The 21,725-nt window shown below is 36.3% G+C and overlaps 2 protein-coding genes across 2 annotated transcripts in view; both read right to left on the bottom strand.

Annotated features, from left to right (window-relative positions):
* The window catches only part of NEBL (nebulette), a 341,624-nt gene that overhangs the window by 55,936 nt on the left and 263,963 nt on the right, over positions 1–21,725 (bottom strand). The window lies entirely within an intron of this gene.
* LOC308614949 (nebulette-like) overlaps positions 1–21,725 on the bottom strand; it is a gene marked incomplete at its 3' end in the record, with an annotated part of 96,108 nt that overhangs the window by 20,364 nt on the left and 54,019 nt on the right. Inside the window, exons 9-14 of the mRNA XM_081229851.1 lie at positions 14,746–14,859; positions 13,015–13,116; positions 8,233–8,337; positions 6,362–6,469; positions 3,808–3,918; positions 1,027–1,137 (exon numbers count right to left, since the gene is read on the bottom strand). Coding sequence (XP_081085977.1) covers positions 1,027–1,137; positions 3,808–3,918; positions 6,362–6,469; positions 8,233–8,337; positions 13,015–13,116; positions 14,746–14,859 — 651 coding nt within the window. The remainder of the gene's footprint in view (positions 1–1,026; positions 1,138–3,807; positions 3,919–6,361; positions 6,470–8,232; positions 8,338–13,014; positions 13,117–14,745; positions 14,860–21,725) is intronic.

Here is a 21,725-nt window from a genome sequence, read left to right as displayed (position 1 = left end):
TATGGGGATAAAGCTTTAAATTTTTGCACTGCTAAAGTCAGCCAGGTTCTCCTCAAAGCACAGTGCCATTATTTACTATAAAAGTAATGACATAACGCAAGGATTAAAGGATTTAAAGCACTTCAGAGGTACTTCATTCTTATAAATTTCATGTAAACTAAGTAATGGCCACTATCATCTTATACAGAGGTTTAAGCGGACTCACTTAGTAGCTAGGCAAGGACTAGGAGAGTCATTTTGTTTATGGGCAGGACAACAGGGGAACTTTTTTTTTTTTTTGCAGTACACGGGCCTCTCACCGTTGTGGCCTCTCCCGTTGTGGAGCACAGGCTCCAGACGCGCAGGCTCAGCGGCCATGGCTCATGGGTCCAGCCGCTCCACGGCATGTGGGATCTTCCCGGACCGGGGCACGAACCCGTGTCCCCTGCATCGGCAGGCGGACTCTCAACCACTGCGCCACCAGGGAAGCCCCAGCATGGGAACTTTTAAGCTACAGTTATTGACAAACCATGATAACACACCTTCCTAATATGCCTTTCACTTGTTTAAAAGATGAAGTTAAACCTTATTAAATTATTTTGGTTAATTATATAGAATTTTCTCTAAAATGAGGAAATGGTCATTTGTCTCGCACCACATAGACAGGAGATGGTGAGCATCATTTTTTTTTTAATTCATTGATTGGGAAAAGACTATCAGGTCATAGCTGCTTATAATCATCTTACACATAAAAGCTGTGGAACATTTATACTGTATACAGTTGACCCTTAAACAACAAGAGGATTAATCCATCTATTACTTATCATCAGCTCTCCACATCCAAGGTTCCTCAGCATCCACAGATGCAACCAACCACGGACCGCGGAGTACTGTAGAATTTACAATTGAAAAATACATATAAAGGGACCTGCACCGTTCAAACCCATGTTGTTCAAGGGTCAACTGTAAAATCTCTGAGAAAGATTTACAGACAAGGAAATCAGCTGAAAATTCATACATTCTCAGTTGTTAAATAAATGTACTCACCTCACTAGCCATTTCAGATGCACGTTTTGCTCTCTGAATATCAAGTACTTCTGAATTAAGTTCCATTCCTTTCCCTTTTATTTCATTTTCCAAATCTTTTTTATATTCCTTCTATGAGACAAGAATATTACTGCTTGAAATTTACTAGGAAACTCTAATTTATATATTGTTTTACATGTTTTCCAGAGACCACAGAAAGAAAATATTTCTAGAAAGGAATGAACCAGATTTCTGAGCATTCATGCGCTTTATTTCCTACAGATACTTCATTTTCTTTTTTAATCATGTTTGAGTGGCTTCCATATTATCAGTCTTTTTTCTTTCATCCTTTCCTCTCATATATTTTGGTACCATATTGGTGCCATATTTTAAAAAGACATCTTCCCTTTAAATGGTGAGGAAGATCTTAGGAATGCATGTTTCTTACTAATTATTTGAAGTATTTCTTTGAAAGTTGTCTATAAAATATGAATCATCAAAAGAACATAATTGGAAAAGAATGAAAAATTACAAAATCAAAAGGACTGATATGGCCAAATCTTTTTTAAAGTTTCCGTTTTATTCAAAGATTTGTAAAACCAAATAATTTCCTACAGATTGATAATATATAGTCTGAATTTTGTCCATTTAAATATATGTTAAGTAGATCCAAATGTCTTTACTAATCCTTACATATAACATGGGTTTTTTTTGTGTGCGCTAATGAATTTCTTGTCTTCTTACTAATTGAATTATGAAAACAATATATATCTTAATCCAATTCAACTAGGCTGCCTTTATGACTAACTTGTCAGATGAAAGATGAGACTTCCTTTAATGATAAGAAATCATGTTCTAGTTAATTCTAGGATTCATTTGATGTTATTTTCTCTTTGTCCAATTTAATTAAATTAGCCAGTACTCGGCTTAACTAATAGCCTACAAGACATTGTAATGACCTGCATGTTTTGGAAAGAGCTCTGGAGTCCAATGACCTGGATGAAAGTCAGAGTTCTTTCACTTATTTGGTCATGTGACCTTCAAGAGAACTTTAAGTAACTGAGCCTTGATTTCCACACTAACAAAATGAAAATAAAAGTACTTGTCCTACCAGTGTCAAGGACAATTGACAAAATCAAATGCAATGAAGTATAAAATGATACTTTGAATACTTTAAATGGCAACAGAAATGCAAAGACCATAAAGTAAAGAATGAGAAGACAATTTAAAGCTAAATGCTCACACTTTCAAAGGGAAGTCACAATTTCATTAAGTTACTGAATCTCTTTCTAAAATTAGACATCACTATAACTTAAAAGATTTTTAATCATCGTCTCTAGGCTTTTTTCCTACACTGATGCATACATTCTGAATCAGTAAGTCTAAAATAAGATTCGCTCAAAAAGAAAAATAAAAGAGAATGGCGATGGCATGTATATTAAAGCCATTTTTTTTTTTTGGCCACGCCATGCAGGATCTTAGCTCCCTGACTAGGGATCGAAGCCAGGCCGCCTGCAATGGATGCACAGAGTCCTAACCATTGGACCACCAGGGAATTCTTAAGTCATTTATGATTCTCAAAATAGATCTCACATTGTCATTTGTATGTAAATAAGAAAAAGATTCCCCTTTAAAAAATTCATATAAATAGTGCATATTTTTTAAATGGAAGACAATAATAGCAGGAAGCTGCCACATGATCAACCTTCAACTTCAAAAGCTTTTATAGGATCTAGAAGTGAGGAGAGGTAGGGTAGCAAGGACTCTATTCCATAAATTATATGCCTATTTCAGCCCAGCATATATTACAACAGTGAATCACATTAAATTTCTAAAAGCAATTAAATGGTAAAGGCCAGTTGGCATTTGCTTATTTAAAAAGTTCATGATGATTCAAGTCTGTGTAGGTAATTATACTCCAATTTATTTCACTGGTTTAAGACATTTCTTTCAGAAATAGTTTCTTCAGTTCAAAATTCCAGATGAAATGGAGTTCTCTAACGCTTTCTCTTAATGTAAAGAGAATCTGTTTAAACAGGGAATTGAAAGAGCTCCAGGTTACTTAGCAACCATTTTTTAAAAAAAGAAACAAAAACAAAACTTTTAAACTGTGAACATGATATTTTTAATTGTTAGATTTGAGGGCCTTAATATTCAACAAATTTAATACACTGTGAGCCAAAATGTACCACTAAGTTTGGGGGTTGGGAGGAAGTCCTGCTGAGTATAAAATGAAAAATGGACATGAATTCCTATGTTCTATACGCTAAACATATTATTTTTCCCTACTTAGAACAAAAAACACATATAAATGTACCATTTATCCAGACTGTCACACATAAGCACCTCATTTCTGACATCAAATGTCATGAGAATGCTGCAGGGAAGTCACAGGAAAAAGTGGTTCCAATACATGTTTTTACAATAACTAAATTTGAGAGAAACAAGCTAGCCTCATCCATATTGAAAATATTTTTTTGAAAAACTAACTGCTATAAAGCTGTAAAACTACTTATAGAGCTTCTAAGCTACAACCCAAACACAAAATCCAACTATTTTTCAAGTTTTTCCAGGAAATCTGGGTAATTTCTTCCCTCATCTTTAAATGGAAATGTTAACACTTACCTGTTTTTAATGAAAATGGAAAACTCTATTAGTAAAGCTCAAAGTGAGGGAAAGAGTAATGGATGAGTAATTCAAACACTGAATTAGAGAATTAGTAGAGAACTGTTTAGTACCTATTTCCTGGGTTATTTCTTTAAATGTCTTTTGTAGAATTGTATAGCAACAGTAGGATCATACCTCCTTCAGAAGGCTGGTGATGTACTTTACATGTAAAAACTCTGGAGTCTTGTCTAAATCCATCGATGACCTTCCTTTAATCTCCTTCTCAAAATCCTCTCTGTAAACTTTCTGTTAGATAAGACCATATGATTTTAAATTTAGAAAATATTAGTGACTGTTGAAAAGATACTAGAACAAGGGTTCCCGGAACAAAATTGATGTTTTTCATATATAATTTTACCACCTCTGAGTATTTTATTTACAGGAAAATAACTCCAACTTTATCGTAAATTTTAGAATTCTACCAAACAAAAGCAGGCTCTTCAAGTACACCGGCTCCCTCTAGGAAAGCATTCTGAGAGGGGCTACTTAATATCTCAGACTCTGTTATTGTTTGACATCAGCCCGTTTCAGGAGGAGAACCAATACAACTGGCTATTTGACTGGATCACCTGATTGGTTCACCCAAAAGATAGTGGATCCGCCCACTGGAAGAAAATCTAGAGGCATGGAAATCCACTCAAACCAAAGTAGAATGAACGTTTATGTCCTCATCGTCCCTCTTAAATGTTAGTCTTATGTGAATTCAAGGAAGACCATTTCTGGAAATTCCCTGGTGGTTCAATGGTTAAGACTTGGCACTTTCACTGCCGAGGGCTGGGGGTGGCGGAGGGGGGCAGTTGGTGGAGGGGTGGGGGTGTCAATCCTTGATCCGGGAACTAAGACCCTGTAAGCAAGCCACGTGGCACAGCCAAGAAAAAAAGAGACCATTTCTAAAACGTAATGAGGCTGGAGGAGATTTTCCTTTAATGATTTTGGCATTGAGACTATTTCTCTACCATCTATGGAGTTGATATGAATCAAGTTACACTGTGAGGAGAGTCTTATCTGGAACCTGATAAACTGTTCTTTGGGTAAGAGTTCACGACAAGAAATGAAAGAAGATTGTGGAGGGCCTAAATCCATATCCCCGTCTGCCTCTTTGACATTGCCACCCTTTGGTTATTAGGCTCTAAACTCTACATTTGAGCTAGGCGTTTGAAAATCAATGGAAACCCAGGATTCATGACTATAAAAACAGTCTCCTTAAATAACAAAAATATCCATCCATGTGAAATATTTATTAGACAAACAAGGGTCCAGATTTTACCAGCTAAATATTTTATTCAAATTGCAACACAAAGATCATACAAATAAACAAATTCTGCATGAATTTATTCCTATTAATACAAAATGAAAAGCTATTTCCAGGATCATTATGTACTTATTACAGGGATAGGTAATTGTACACAGAAATTCTCCAAACTGTGAGGGAGGATAAGAGAATACGCTGTCCCCTCCCCTACATTTGAGTCACACATGGCCATTTACCATTTAACAAACAATCCAGGAATAGCCATGAGAAATAGATGTTCTGTAAAAACTAAGAGAGCTAATTAAGAAGAAAACATACTGAATTAAAGGAACTACAGACACACCAAAGAACAATGATGAGAAGTGGTCCTCTTTGTGTGGAACTAACTGAGATCATAATTATAAAGCTGAATCTAGGGCATTTTGAGGCCAAAAGTGACTCTAAGAAACGAAATACAAATATATGTACATTTATTTATGTCATATTTTTCACTTCAAAAGGCCCTTCTCTGAAAAAGAAATTATTTGACAGAAGTAACTCACTAAGGAAGATTGACGATGACTTGAACTCGCCAGTATATGACTAGAAAATGGAAAAAAACACTGAAGTATGCTTTTTATAGGAGAGCTCTATTTGTGGAACAGAAGACAAAGCACTTTTCAAAGCCAGATTTAGAGATTTCCTCTAGAAAACACACTGGCTAAAACTACATCTGGCATTAGAAGAAAGTGAGAGAAGCTTAGTTATAGGCTATAACAAAAACATTAGTGGCTTTTCCTGAGTTCATACTTAGCTTTACCTGTGGGAAGCTCTTAAAGAAGCACATGGTCAAGCTTATCCCTTAGGAATAAGAACCATCTCTTGTATCTACTTCACTGGTCCTGCATTTAAAGACATCTTTCACATCAAACTTTGTCTAAGACTTTTAGATATATTATTTTTCTAGTATAAAATTTATCTGCCAATTTATACAGAATAAGTTATAGAGTATAAATCTTTATAGTATAAATGTGGTTCAAAGATATTTTCCATTGGAAGATTTCTTTCTCCTCAAGCCCTGATGAGCAAAAACATAATTGCTGAGGCTAAAAATCTAATAGCCAATGGCTACAATTTAAAGGAAAACATGTCTCAGCCTCTGCAAAGGATAATTCTCCCCTAGTGACAATACCAGAAATCAGAATAGCAAAAATTGAAAGCCAATATTAATGAAAGACCCACACAGTCCACAACGTAAGTTAATTCCACAGCATATAATAAGTGTATAACTGCAATTAAACATTAAAGCTGATTTACACCTAATGTCAGAAATAGCCAACCACTGCAGTGTACTTTCTTCCGGACCCACTAAACATTCTGAACCACTCTACTGGTTCCTTTCAATGATAAAACATCAAATTTGCATTAAACAGTTGATAACAAAACAAAGGGACCCACCTCACTCTGCATCTTCTGAGCCTCCTTTGAAGCTTGATATGATGGTGTCTCAACAAATTCAAGCATCGATTTCCCCTTATTTTTCTCATACTCTTCTTTGTACTTAACCTTCATTGAAAAACAGTATAAAAGGCACATAAAGCTCACAAGCCCTTACACAAATAGAGCAAAGTCAAATAAATATATGTGCAAAACAATCACCCTATTTTCTAAAATCACATTCTTCTGGCCATTTAGGTTGATGACTGGGTTCTCTGTGGTTAATGATATACAATGAAAGTAAACAGGTAATATATTAAAAATTTTAAGGGATATAAATGATTTAGAACTAAATAATGTAGTTCTAGGACTTGTATAAGTATTTAGACAGCTGGGATATATAGATATGTATCATATACATGGGGTTACATATATAAACACATATGTTATACACACAGGTATAGGTACATATATAGAGAGAAAGACAAAGAGACAGAGAGGCTGAGACAGAGAAAAAAGGAGAGAGAAAAGAGAGAGAGAGATCCCCGTGATAATTTTGAATGCCTAGCAGTCAATCATGAACAAGAAGAAAAACATAGCTGTGATTCTCTCTTTCTGACAAAGGAAAGACAGTGTTCTTTGGGACTGCTGAATTTTTCCGTAGACACTGAGTGAAACACACACACAGAGCTTTTATGTGACTTCTTTCAGTTTCACTAAGCATTATTTAATAATATCATAACATGAATTATTTATTGCAGTTGCAACCAATCCCCATCTTATTTCGGTTTATAAAATGATCAATATTTTCTATCTCCTGAAAACAAAAACTAGAATTATATTCTGTAAGCTGTCAGAGTGGTCGGCTTTTTTAGCAATATACCTTCTTAAATTAAATTCACAGAAAAGTTTTGATCATGATTCATTTCACTCAGAAATGTATTTTCATTAAAATCCTTAGGTATAATAATTACTTATGAAATTAGTTCTTAAGTTGTATTATAATAATAATTTTAATGGTAATTAAATCCAAAAGAACCTTTTCAAAACTTAGAACTTTGTGGTGGCAGGAAATATAACAAATTTTTAAATTCCTATTTTGGGGAATACTTTTGTTTTAGAGAAGTATAATAGAATGATCGATGAGAGTGTGTGAAGTATAATAACACATTATGTTAGGATAAAATTTTGTGGGGAAAATGAAATAAAAGTAAGAACACAAGAGAAAAACACATACATTTCCAAACCTTAAAGGAGAGCTGGTTTGTATATTTTTTAAATAAATGAAGGTGGATATCAAATCATTATGCAATTTATGTTCCATGGGATACATTTAAAAGAGTGATGTAAAATTTTATCTTAATAGATGCTAGAAATAACATCTTTTGCAACCATTGAAATTCAGAACCAAAAAAAAGTTATCAACTTTAAAGTGTTCAAGGAAAAAGATATTTTTAAAGATTTCTTTCAGAGAGTACATAGAATTTCATAGTCAAAAGAAACATTAACGTAGAATACACTGGTAAGATAGTTTTTCCTTTTTAATGCACTTATAATTGAACTGAGAAATTATAATGAACTTTGTGCCTGGAAAATTACTTTTGCAGCTCAAAATGACAAATCAGTACACTATAAAATTGAAATTATGAGATAAGATCATCATTTAATTAATTAACTCATATATTGTAAGTTTTAACTTGTGTATAGTAACTATAATATTATGAAATGCCTGCATATGAAACATGGTTCAAGCTTCCCCAGCCCAATAAATATAGACAGCGTAGTGTTTGAGATTTTTTTTCACAACGCACATTCCTTCCAGCAGCTGCACATTCTCGGTTCAGGTGCCCGGCAGTGAGTGTTACAGGGTCTGGGTTGGGGAGGTCTCATACCTGACTCTGGAGCATGGCATTGCCTTTATGGTGCAGGTGTTCCACAGCGTCCGTGTCAAAATGATACATGCCTTTGTTTTCCTCAAAAAGCTTTCTATACTCTCGCTAAAATAGAGAACATGAAAATAAAGTCAGAAAAAAACAGGCTGATGAGAGCAACTAATACTTAGGAATGCAAACTGAAAAATGCAAGCCAACAAGAACTGCAAAGCTACCACCAGGTTCCCATGGCTGGCTGTACAAATTTCTGACCCTGCGCTAAACCGACAAAGCAAGATAGACCAGCTCTAGGTGGTCAATGTGAACAGCATCTAAAACACTGAAGAGAAGCAGAGGACAACTGGCTGTAAACACAATGTAAAAGAGATTTGCGACACTGAAGAGTGACAACAGAAAACCCGTGACTTGTGTGAACAGGCAAAGTGGGCAAAATAAAGGCAACTTGTCCTGCCCTTATTCTAGAACAGAAATGTATTTAATTTCATCTACAAGAAGAGAAGGAAAGAAAAGAAGAAAGAACATAGGAACGGAAAGCTGGAGTCAGGAAAGAAAAATAAGTTGCATACAATGGTTCAGCCCTGAGAAAGATTGGGGTTCATAAGGAAAATGAGAGGGTGAGAAATAATTCAACTAATTTTCCTAAAAGGAGAGGGTAGGAGGTGTCTGGAAGAGAAACTGAGGAATCTGGGTATGGTTGGTTGCATTTTTAAGGTGAAGAAACTGGATTAAGACATTATTTAGACATACAGACAAAAAGGTAAATTTGGGGCTTCCCTGGTGGCACAGTGGTTAAGAATCTGCCTGCCAATGCAGGGGACACGGGTTCGAGCCCTGGTCTGGGAAGATCCCACATGCAGCAGAGCAACTAAGCCTGTGCACCAGGACTACTGAGCCTGCGCTCTAGAGCCCATGAGCCACAACTACTGAAACCAGCGCACCTAGAGCCTGTGCTCCGCAACGGGAGAAGCCACCGCAATGAGAAGCCTGCACACCGCAATGAAGAGTGACCCCGGCTCGCCGCAACTAGAGAAAGCCTGTGCACAACAACGAAGACCCAACGCAGCCAAAAATAAATAAATAAAATAAATATATTTATTTTTTTAAAAAAAAGGGTGAATTTGGAAGAGACCAGAATGGATAAGGATGCCAAATTTGGCAAGTGTAGGACTCTAAATACAACAGGCAGCAATAAGACAAAAATTGCTTCCTGATTTTTATCATTGGAGATTTGGACACTTAGTTATTTTGCCTATTTGGAAGAGACTTTTAGAGGTAAATAGTAACTCTCAAAGACTTTTAGAGGTAAAGGGTAACTCTCAAAGACTCACGTCTACAGAGACTTAAGCTAAAGTTTGCTGCTCCTAAGACAATGAGGATTTCAGTGAAAATGGCAGTTTTGTGTAGAGTGGAGGGAGAGGTAAGCAGCATTTGAAAGGCAGCAGGAAAGAGCTAGGACATTTGGGTCTTAGGAGATGCTCCAGTGATCTGAGAGTGAAGCAGGAAGAAGGCCCAGTGCCAGGGATGGGAAGGATGGAAGGTCCAAGCGGCCTACACATGAAAACTGCTTTCCCTGGGGACACAGCAATGGTCCCCAGAGGCATTTTCAGCCAATTAGGGAACTAAGACATGTGTCTCCCAAAACTCTAACCAGAATACATTAGGGAGGATAGCAGCCCCAGGAAGCTCATGAAAATGTTCACATAGTACATCTTGATGCAAGAGAACAATCTCTAAATAAATTTTGGCTTCTCTACTAATTTTTTTAAAAAAAGATAATTTCAAAGAATAACAGTATACTTAGAGATGTTATAATTTGATTACAAGTTATTTTATAATATATATTTATAAAATAGTTATGAACTGAAGGTAACAAGCTAGGATACATTCCATTACTAAGTTAAAATCCAGAACTAATAAAGTCTGGGATAACGGGTATATACTGAGAAAAGGTCAAAAACTACTGTCCCTAACTCAATGATCTATTGTAGTTACAGAGAATTTCAGAAACTCCTATTTTAAAACCAAAACAAAACCACCCTATTTGAACTAAGATCTGCAAAACATTACCAATACTTGCTTTTTCTTATATAATAGTCTCTGTTGCCTCCTAGTGGGAATTATACAGAGTAACACACAATATATATTTTTAATTTATGCAGTTATAAAAGAAACTGAAAGCTAATAAAGCTCTATTTTCCAAAGGAAAATGCTCTCTCAAAAATTTAATCAGTATGGCTGTAAAAACTCATAAGGCACTAATTTTACTGTACACACTATAATTTTTTAAATTATGATTTATATCAAAGATATTCAGAGGTCTTTAAAAAACAGCCATTTATACCAAACTGACAACTAATTCTGGCAGAATGTCTGTTTAAGAATTCCCTTACTCAATCTTTTTTTTTTTTTTTTTTTTTTTTGCGGTACACGGGCCTCTCACTGCTGTGGCCTCTCCCACTGCGGAGCACAGGCTCCGGACGCGCAGGCCCAGCAGCCATGGCTCACGGGCCTAGCCGCTCCGCGGCATGTGGGATCTTCCCGGACCGGGGCACGAACCCGTGTCCCCTGCATCGGCAGGCGGACTCTCAACCACTGCGCCACCAGGGAAGCCCCCTTACTCAATCTTTTAATAAAATTAAGTTGCCTTTATAAATCAACAAAATCCCAATTCTCTTTACATTAAAATTGAAAAGAAGGCAACTCTGATGTACAATAAATTCAAGCCAGTGTAACATCGTGCAACTTTAATAAGTAGAAACTTCAGAGTAACACCTTTTTTGGCTCAAACTTTCTCTTCCATGAAGTAATTGTTCAATCACAATTCTATCAATGAACAGGAAAAAAAATCTATAATCCAGGCAAAAGCAACCTGAATGAAGGTTTAAACTTTATAAGTGGTATATAAAACAAGTGGAATATACAAATTTGCTGGGTTTTCTCTGTTGAAGAGAAAATAGAAACAATTACTATTATTGCTTTTCACCACTATTATAAAATAAAGGTCAATTTTTTTTTTTTTTTTTTGCGGTACGCGGGCCTCTCACTCACTGTTGTGGCCTCTCCCGTTGCGGAGCACAGGCTCCGGACGCGCAGGCTCAGCGGCCATGGCTCACGGGCCCAGCTGCTCTGCGGCATGTGGGATCTTCCCGGACCGGGACACGAACCTGCGTCCCCTGCATCGGCAGGCGGACTCTCAACCCCTGCGCCACCAGGGAAGCCCAAGGTCAATATTTTTTAAAAGAAATATTGCCTATGAGTGGCATACCTTTTTTCTAGCTACCAAATTTTTGAATTACCACCATGATATTTTTGTTGGCTTATTTATACATGAAACCTTGTGTCCTAAGGAAATTTAACCCAAATAGGGATGAGAAAGAGTCCCAGGTCAAATGCTACTGCAATGATCAAACTGGATGAGCAAAGACTAAACATGAAGAAAGCAGAGGCTCAGAGCACAGAAACATATTGATTTTTAGAAGCATACCTACGAGTCGTGGTAGAAAATGTATAATTGAAACAGAGCCACTCAAGGAACAGAGGCATGTGTGCAGAGGAGGAGGGGATAAACATTGAAATGGCAGGACACCATGAATTAAGCATCCAGGGACTGAGTCTAATTCTGTGCCTGACAGTCTCCCAACCTTCATCCCTGCTCGACAGACAGGAAAGAAGAATGGACTGCTTTTCCTCCAGAGACCAGTGATAAGTAATTGATTAATTAATCTCCGTGAATACAAATTATTTACACGCAGATTACGTTTCAAGAAGAAAAGAGGATTACAAAGTAATGAACAGAAGTTTCAATATATCAAAGCCAAGTGTAGACATTTTTAACCTGAACTGAAGCTGTTATCTCATTATTTAATGGTTTGGGAACCAGGTTTTGACTACAGATTTTTCTCATGCATGACCGTGGGTACATCTCTTGAAGATGACTGTTTTCACTTTTTCACATTCTTTGCCAACATATCAATACTTTGCCATCAAATCTGTGCCTGATCCAAAGCAGATATATGATAAATATGGATAATTTTTGAGTAATTATTAAAATAGGTATAGAAATAACTTGAGGTCAAATTAGAGTTCATCATCACCGTGGGCCATTCTGAGATGTAGGAAATACAGGCACAGGTGAGCCAGGGTGATCAGGAATGAGAGCCAGTGCAGTCAGGGTTCAGATGCACTGCGTGCTGGAAACAGCATGTAAGAGCTGAGCTCTGATGGAATGGACCACTTGGCAGTGGACACAGATATTTTCATCAGGACATGAGGAAATCACCCTCTCCTCCTAGTTGCGTTGAAGAAAACATCGAAACCTTCATAAAAGTATAGCATCAACACAAACGCCCTTGAAATTTATTTTTAAAGAAGATATAATTTAGACTAAGATAAGTTTTATGCTACCTATGAATACCAGACACTCTGCTCTGGCCTGTACAAAATAAAAGATCCCTGACTTAAGAGCATGACCTCCAAGTGCCTTCAATCTACTACAGAGAAAGAAAGGGGAAGGAGAAAGACAGAAAGGACGCTCGTACAAACACTTGTAGGGGTAGCTGTTCAACAAGAAAGTTTGTATTCAAGAAATATTAAAGAGCTAGCTTTGTAAAGCGACAGCCTGGGTGGGATTTAAGCAAGACACTACTTTTCATGAAGTGAGTTACTGAGGGAGGAGTGAAGGCCGGGCGGCTCGCCTAAGGAAGCAGGTGTGCTCATGAGCACTGCAGACACATCGGCTCCAGAGACTCACACACCTACAGTTGTCAACAAATGACCACTTACTCCGCTGAGCATTTTGCTGGTTTTCAAAGCGTGGTTTAAAAACAAGTTTGGGAGATCTGAAACTGGATCATGCATATTTTGAATGTCTTTCTTGTACTTCACCTATGAAAATAACATGGAACAAAATACCATCTAGGAGAAGAAAATGTTACGCTTTTGCATTATGGCCATTATTATTTTAAACACAACAAAGTATTATTTAATGGGAAATTGACAAATGAATTTACAAGGAGCCACTAGATGGTGCTCATTTACTACGGACTGAATAAAAGAAAACTACAGGGACTTGAAAATATTTTGGTAACTCCTTTTGTTTACGTGGTCAGAAAGGGTGATATTAACAGAATCAAGTAACTTTAACAGAGATTCTGTTTTCAAAAAATAAATAGAAACTTTACTCTTTAGAAATTACCACCATCTTTCAATTATATTTTGTGTCTATTTTAGAGCTTCTGGTGGTTTTCATCCTATTACTATATAGAATGTTTCTTTTCTCTTTAATCAGTTGCTTTGGAAACATAATAATATTAGTAATAATAATAATAAAATGTTAATAATAGAAAACATCAAGCACTTACTGGGTAAGTAAGTAAACAAGTAAAAACTCTTCTGTTTAAACACTTTATATGTATTAAGTAATCTCCACAATCCTAGTAGGTAAATACTTTAAATATCCCCATTTTACAGATGAGGAAACTGAGGCACAAAGATGAAAGCATAATATTAAGTGGTGGAGCAAGATTCAAATCCAGGCAATTGATTCTAAACCTTGAGCTTTCAGTACTGCGCTCTAGGTTCCTTTAAGTATATCCCAATTCTATTTGCTTTACGTTTGTACACACACAAAAATGATCAAATAAGAAAAATAAATCATTATGATATTCCCAAAGGTCCTAAAAGACAGAAACACCTATTTCCATTGCTGGTAACAAAAGCTGGCTAATGAACACAAATTACAATACCTTCTAAACATTAATGAAAATAAAAAATACCAAGTCCCAAGGATATGACAGGAGTTGAAAGGTTTAAATGCTCTATCTAACAAAGCAACAGTTCAACAATAGTCAAACTTAACATTTAAAAAGGTACTCTATACATCATTCAATTATAGCAAAGTAATTGATTTTTTCCATGTTTCTTTTTTATACTCTTCCTAATTCTAATAAAAAATTAAGACATCTTTTCTTATAAATTGAAACTTTGTTTTTAAAGATATGAAATGAAAACAAAACTTACGAAGAGGTATTTCACAGAATTTACATAAGGGATAAGAAAGAAATTGTAAGCCATCGCAAGTACAATTTCTGGAAATTTCCCTAGGATAAACTAGTATGCACCAGGTATACTTTACAATATGCACTATTTCATGCATAATTACATGAGTTAACTATTGTCATAATCATTAATTTATGATACTACACACTACTTTTCTGAAAAACTATATAATCTATTTCTATTCTTGATCGGCTATAATAGTTTTATTAGCAATATTGTTCCTACTTATTAATTAATTAATAATCAGTAACCATTAATAGTAAATTACAATATGAAATTTTTCTCAGAAAAGCTTCAAGAAAATATGCTTCAGCTTTTTCTAAAATTATTTGGAAATTACATGATCTTGATTAAGTATCACAAGTACCACACAGCCAAGTCTGACAAAACAAGAATCAAAATATACTGAAAATAATCTTCTGTGAATTACAAGTCATGAGGCAGAAAGTAACTTACATTACTCGCTAGGGCAGTGGCCAGCTGACTTTGCCTAAAAGAAGCACTTTCAAGAGGATTGTAATGATGTTTCTTATCCTTCATTTCATTATCAAATTTTTCTTTGTATTTAACCTTCCGTAAAAGAAACAAAAAGGATAAATTAAATAGCACATTCACCTTTAAGCTTTCAAAGTAACATGTTTGATTTTTAATTAGATCATATAAAAGCTACCTTAAAAATGTATGATAGCAAAAGTTTAAATTCCTGGTATTTCCCTCCCACCCCCCACCCCCATATAAAGCTTAATTAGGCATAAAGGTTTTTTTTTTAATTAAAAAGCACCTCTACTTGAACATGGATCATAAATGCAATTAGGCATGAACTCAAATCCTATTAACAAGAATTATATACTAAAATCTGGGGATTTTTAAATGTCAGTTTCCACTTCTGCATTCCTAACATTTATGATCAGTTAGAAATCAAGACCACAAATGTCTTAACATCTACATTTAGAAAATGGGTCCTAAATCTCAGAATTTGAATATTAATTTTCCTAAAAGAATTATTCCAAATGCAGGACATAGCTCATACCATGGTTTTTCTCATCATTTCCCATTTGTTCAAAACCTCATTGTTAGGGATTACATTTTCTGAAACATCCTGGGTCTATTTAATGTCATTTTTCATTTCTCTGCTTTAGCTCCACAATTGCATTCAGCAGCAGAACCATCTCCAATCTTCACTGTGGGTTTTTTTTTTTTAAGTCGTCTTAAGGCAACCAAAAGAAGGATTATCAACTTATCGTGTAGAACTATATTTTTCTCCATGAATAGAGAAATAAGTGAATGTATGTTATGATAACTAATTAGAATATATATACAAATTCTTTACAAAAATAAAACAAAAATAGCTAGTCTCATTTCACATCTGCTTTTATTCCTGTAGGCAGAAAAGGATGCACAAATCTTAAAAGCAAAAGTAAGCTCTTTTGGGCTTCCCTGGTGGCGCAGTGGTTGGGAGTCCGCCTGCCGATGCAGGGGACGCGGGTTCGTGGCCCGGTCCGGGAAGATCCCACATGCCACGGAGCGGCTGGACCCGTGAGCCATGGCCACTGAGCCTGCACGTCTGGAGCCTGTGCTCCGCAACGGAAGAGGCCACGACAGTGAGAGGCCCGCGTACCGCAAAAAAAAAAAAAAAAAAAAAAAAGTAAGCTCTTTTGTCTTCTTGTAATATTTTTATTATATAATGATTCTTACACTATTTTGTTTTCTTACAACATTCAGAATGCACCTTTATTCTACATGCTAAGCTCTGCCTTGCAGAAACCTTTACAAAAAAGCAGTTTGGGAATGGCTCATGTTACCTCTTTTAATCTAGTGTGTACCGGGTGATGGTCTCCCTCAGGGACACATGCCGCGTACCTATGAGTGGGAGCTTGTGAAAACCCTGGTGGGAACACATTTGGAAAATATGTCAAGATGGTTCACAGGGAACATTTTCTGTTGCAGTTCCATTTGCTAATAATAACTTTTGATACTCAGTGTACCTTATAAATTCAAGCAAAATCTTGTTCATTCTAATTAACAGGCAAGGTCTCCCTAAAACAAGAAAAACTTTGATTTTTAGAAAATTATTTTATCTTGAAATCAGGGCCAGCATCACCAATGGAATAAATTTAGAGCTCCTTTACTACTTCCCACAGTAGCTGGCACCAAAGCCAAGATTCTCCCTACCTGATCCCCCCACTAAACACACAATGCCACTCCTCAGCACTCCTCTGCTGTGGCATTTTTCACAGTATTCTTATCTGTGTTTTTGTCTCTTCTAGGTTTCAGTGCCTGAAAGGTATTCACTTAATGATGATCGTAGATTCTCTGAATTGACTTCCCCTAGAATGGCACTCCCGATTCAGCCAGATTCACCAACACTTTCCACCTACTGAGGAAAACATGCTGCCTGATGCCACAGTGCCGTAGACACTCTCAGCTGGTAGCTGTTTCCATCTAATCAACTGATTCTGCTATGTAACATGGGCTTGCATCATTTCCCGTCAGTTATTCACAGTTCCCAACCTCTGGCACCATGAGTATCTTAGTTATGTATTAGCTAAAAGGCAAAACTTGAGCGCAGAGAGCCCACCATACTGTCTTTGTACCCACCCCTGGGGTTCACAGCACAATTACACTAAGCCCAGAGGCAACATGGAAGGAAGTGTCACTTGGAAATTAACCTGACACATTCTCACCCATTAGATAACCTGGTAGCATTTACACTTTCCAAGTAAATGCATAATTTCTGAAAAACAGTAATCAATCTACATTGTAATGATTCCTTCCTTTCTCTATTCATTAAACATTGAGCCTGCACTGGGTTCCTGCCATGAGTTAGGATGAGTTCCTACCTGAGGTTGGGAATGCTGATATGACCCAGACACACTCCATCAGGCTTGGAGTCAGTAATCTCTTCCAAAAGCAAACCTGATCAAGTCACATACATGCTTAAACTCACTTCTTATTGGGCTTAGCATGAAGACCAGGATCCCAGACATGGCTACAAGGTTCAGTGGGACCTGGCATTCCCAGCTCTCCAATCTCCCCTTTAATTTCTGTCCTCTGGCCATCCTCGTGTTCTGAAGCTCCTTGAACATGCTGCATGTGCCCCCTCTCTGGCCTTCCGTATGCTGTCCCCTCTGTGTCAGATGAATTTCCAAGTAACACACCCCTCCATGTTGTGTCTGCTCCTAGTGTAACTGTGCTGAGAACTACGGGGGGTACAAAGGCAGTCTGATGGGCTCCCCGTGCTCAAGATGATAGGACCTATTTTTGCCATTTAGCTAATACATAACTAAGACACTCACGATGTCTGAGGTTGAAGAATATGAATAATTGAAAGAAAACTCGATGGAAGCCAGCACTGCTCAGCTGGATTAATTGATTAGATTTAAATACTTCAATACAAACAGAACCGTGCATTTTTTCACCTGATGTTTTACAAGACACACTTTTAGTAATACTAACCTATTATTAAAGGTGAGTTTTCCCTGGAAATATAAGATTAGACTATTTTCTAAGTTTTGGACATATTTGAATTATCTGTGTATGTCTGCTCTCCCATTAGACAGTGAGCAAGAAATAGATTTTCATTCATTGTTGTATCCCTAGTGCCTGACACAGTGCTTTGAATGGATTTGGCACTTAATATACATTTATTAAAGAAACATATAAATTAAAGAGAAAATGATAAGCAATCAACTCTCTATTAGGACTCAGAATGAGTCGTACCCTGAGGTAGGTGTTGGAACTATATATATATAATACTTCTCTAATTTCCCAAGTCTGTTCCCCCGACACACACCCTCCACAGTCATTGATAAATTGGTTTGAACAACATCCTATTAGGAAGAAAAAAAATGCAACAGGAAATGAAAGACAGTAGATACAAAAATAACATATTGCATCTGTATCATACTTTATAGCTCCTGCCAGACTTTTACTCATTCATTCATTCATTCATTCAAGAATTATTTATCTAACGCATACTCTACATCACTTACTATGCTGAAGAGTTCTATACTGAAGAGATTTGGGAATCGGGTGGTAACTGTCTTCAAACATTTGCAAAAACAGAAAAATAGCATTTGTTCTACTACAAAAGGTAAAGCTAGTATTGATAGGTGAAATTGTAGCCAACGAGATTTCTGCTGGTTATAAGGAAAATGTTCTATCAGCTGAGCTGTCCACCAGTGGAACAGCTTTCCTGTTCTGTTTTCCCCTTCTGCTTTCCTGCTCAAATCACTGCTCCCTACCTCCTCCAATGTTCACCTGAAAATTTTCTACACATCTTGCATCTGCCCAAATGTAACTTCTTTCTGAAAGCCCTCTCTGACCCTCTAAACTATAATATTTACTGCTGATATATTTTTGAAGCACCCCAAATTTACCTGGTCACCCATCACATATTGCTGCAATTATCTGCAAAACTGTCTCTGGTGTTGGTCTTCCCCATTAGACTCTAAGCTTGGTGAAGGCACGGGCTATATCTGTTCTGTTCACCCTTGAAAATCTAACCCCAAGCATAGTGTCTGGCATGTAATATCTGGTTCAGTAACTGTTTTGTTTGAATGAATAAGTGGATGGATTACATTGAGAAGGGATTCTTCCATTGAAAAGCAGGACCAGGTAACTTTCATGGTGTCTCCAAATTTTGCAATAGCCTTGTAATAGATTTTTATGAGAACTTTATTCTTAAAGATTTCTACCACTGTTATGCATTGGGCTACACACCCTAAAATTTGAATTTTAAAATGCTGTCTAACCTTTCCAGGTTATTTCTGTAGCATGAGAATAATTATTTAAAGTATATCTGTCATTCAGTTACTTCTAATGAGTTTAATGATAAGTGAAGTATTGTGAAATTTATCTTATTTTAACCTTCAGAACTCTGTGTGATCTGATTTAAAAGATACCTAAAGAACAAAAATGCCAGAGTTTCCCTCATTAATTAACCAGAAAGTAAAATAACTGAATTACATAAAAAATATATTTACCAGACACTGATACCAACTGTCTCTTATGTTGCTGTAAGGTTTGCACATAAATGAACTAAGAAAATAGCCAAATAGTTTGGTTCACTCACTAACTTCACATACACACTGAACATTCTATCCTACTTTCAACCCACAGTTCACACATCTGAGTGTCCACCTGCTCACGCACACTCACTTCTGCTAAGGGATCAGGGTAATGCTTTCCTTTCATTACAATGGGTGACTCAACCATGGAACAAAGTATCTTCCTTCCAGTTTTAAGACCATTTGAGACAAGAGGAAATATGTGTTGGGTGACTTTGCTATGGTTTTAAGGCACAATGTTACCCCTTATACATAAATCAATCACTGGAAACAAATGAAAAGTTATACCTATGACTGACTTTATTCACATTATGAATATCATATCTAAAAGTTAATGACTACCAACTTTTAAAAAAATATAGGTTAGGTATATGGGATGAAACTCCTAAAAGTTTTATAAAGAATTTTAACAGACTTAGCAGAACTTTCAGAGGTACACACTACAAAAAAACACTAGAACTGCTCAACCGCAATGATAGAACTTAACCTAGTTTCTCATAACTGCATCTGAACAGGGCTGTGTTTCAACAGTCAAAGCCTGACTTCCGATCTTAGTAGTTCAAGCTTTCAGCACAAGGAGTGCTGGGCTTGGTGACATCACCTGTGGCTCAGTTTCACAAAGTGCCAGAAAAGCAGACAAAAAGCAGACCCTGAACGAAAGCTTTTCATCATAGTCATAGAAACATATGCTAGGAAAGAAGTGGAAAATTGGATAAGTGCACTTAATTATCAGTGAAAATGAAAAGTAAACAACAACATAATGCCACACATCCATGGGCATCAATTCCCTCCAATTATGGATGAAACTGAACTAAAAGTTGTTGAGGAAAAGAGTAAAAACAGAGTTTTATGTAGAATTCATCATAAAATCCATGTGTTTAAGTCCGAGTTTTACCCAAAATATACTCTGCCCTTAGTTTCATAATAAAATAATACCTTACTGACTTTGAACCAAATGTGAATGATCTAGAGAAATTTGTTTAATCAGTCTCTATGTAATTCTTGAAAGCCTAATCTGTGCCATTACCGCCGTTAAACCCTGTCCCCACAGAGCCTGCTGAGTGGTGGTGAATAGATGTTTAAAACACACACATATACATTTATATGACTAATATACATTGTGTTAAGAACTATAAAGAAAAACAGAATAAAGGGGAACAGAGCAATATAATTTAAATCAGCAAGTCAAAGACGTGACATTTAAGCCAAAAGTTGGGTGGAAGGAGGTTGGAAGGGAGAGTGCTTGCCCAGAAGGGAGAATGGGAGATTCTCCAAACCAGTTAATACCCCTTTACAATTTAAGGACAATACTTATTATTAAATTTTAACATCAATCTAATTAGTAATGTTTAGGTTTAAAACCCTCTCTTACCAAAATATCAAATGCAATTTTAGAAGAAACACTAATTACTATAAATACAAAATTTTCTTTGATATTATAAAACTAAAGGAATTCCATTCATCACATAGACAAATGCCAATTCATAAATTAAGATGATCTATGAATATGAAAACAAAATAACCACTCTTAGAAGAATTTTTTTAAGATGATGACTTCAATAATTACTGCCCTAATATTTGAGATACTTATAAATACACCCATCTCTTTATCTTAGCACATGAGATTTCACTTTCATTTTTCACTGATTTTCTTTTAATTACTTGACCATAATTTTATGTGCCTCCTAGACTTTACAACTATGGGAGCAAAGCTATTGTACAAGTTAACATAGGAAGAGTTTTGTTTCCATTACTTTTTCCGGGTTCAATCCCACAGAGCTCAATTTCCAGGTAAAATGGAAGAATTGTACCCTCTCGCTTTCTCTTTCTGTCTATTCATCAGGGGTGTCTTATCTCTGCACACCATGGGAACTGCCCCGTCATCGCCTTCCCTCTCACAATCTGGGTGCTCTCTTACTCTTTCTGTTCTGTGTCTTGCATCCTGCCCCTAGCTTCCCAGCTTACTGCATTCCTAAATTATTTCCCTTCTATGTATCTACTTGCCTTCGTGGGCTCCTATATTCACGATCTCATTAGCTTAGGAGCAAGAGAATACATGATCTCCAAAGTTGTCAATAAAAATAAGAAACTACACTTTCTGCCTTTATTTCTAGTCAATGCACCTGAAAATACAAATGAACATACCAAGTTCATTCCGGAAGTCCTATATATTCATCTGCCCAGTTTTTCCCTTTTCTAATGAGTTTGTACACTGTGAGATCAGCAAAATGTCATAAAAAAACAAAGATGACAGATATAATGTAACTTGCAAATTACAATCTGCTTAGGCATCTGATAATTCAGTTAGTAAATGATTTGAGATTTTTTTTTTAAGTCTGCCTAAGAACCCAGGTATGATCAAATGGT

The sequence above is a fragment of the Mesoplodon bidens genome, assembly GCF_964165515.1.
Source record: "Mesoplodon bidens genome assembly, chromosome: 3".
Lineage (NCBI taxonomy): Eukaryota > Metazoa > Chordata > Mammalia > Artiodactyla > Ziphiidae > Mesoplodon > Mesoplodon bidens.
This window is presented reverse-complemented; position numbering and strand designations above follow the sequence as displayed.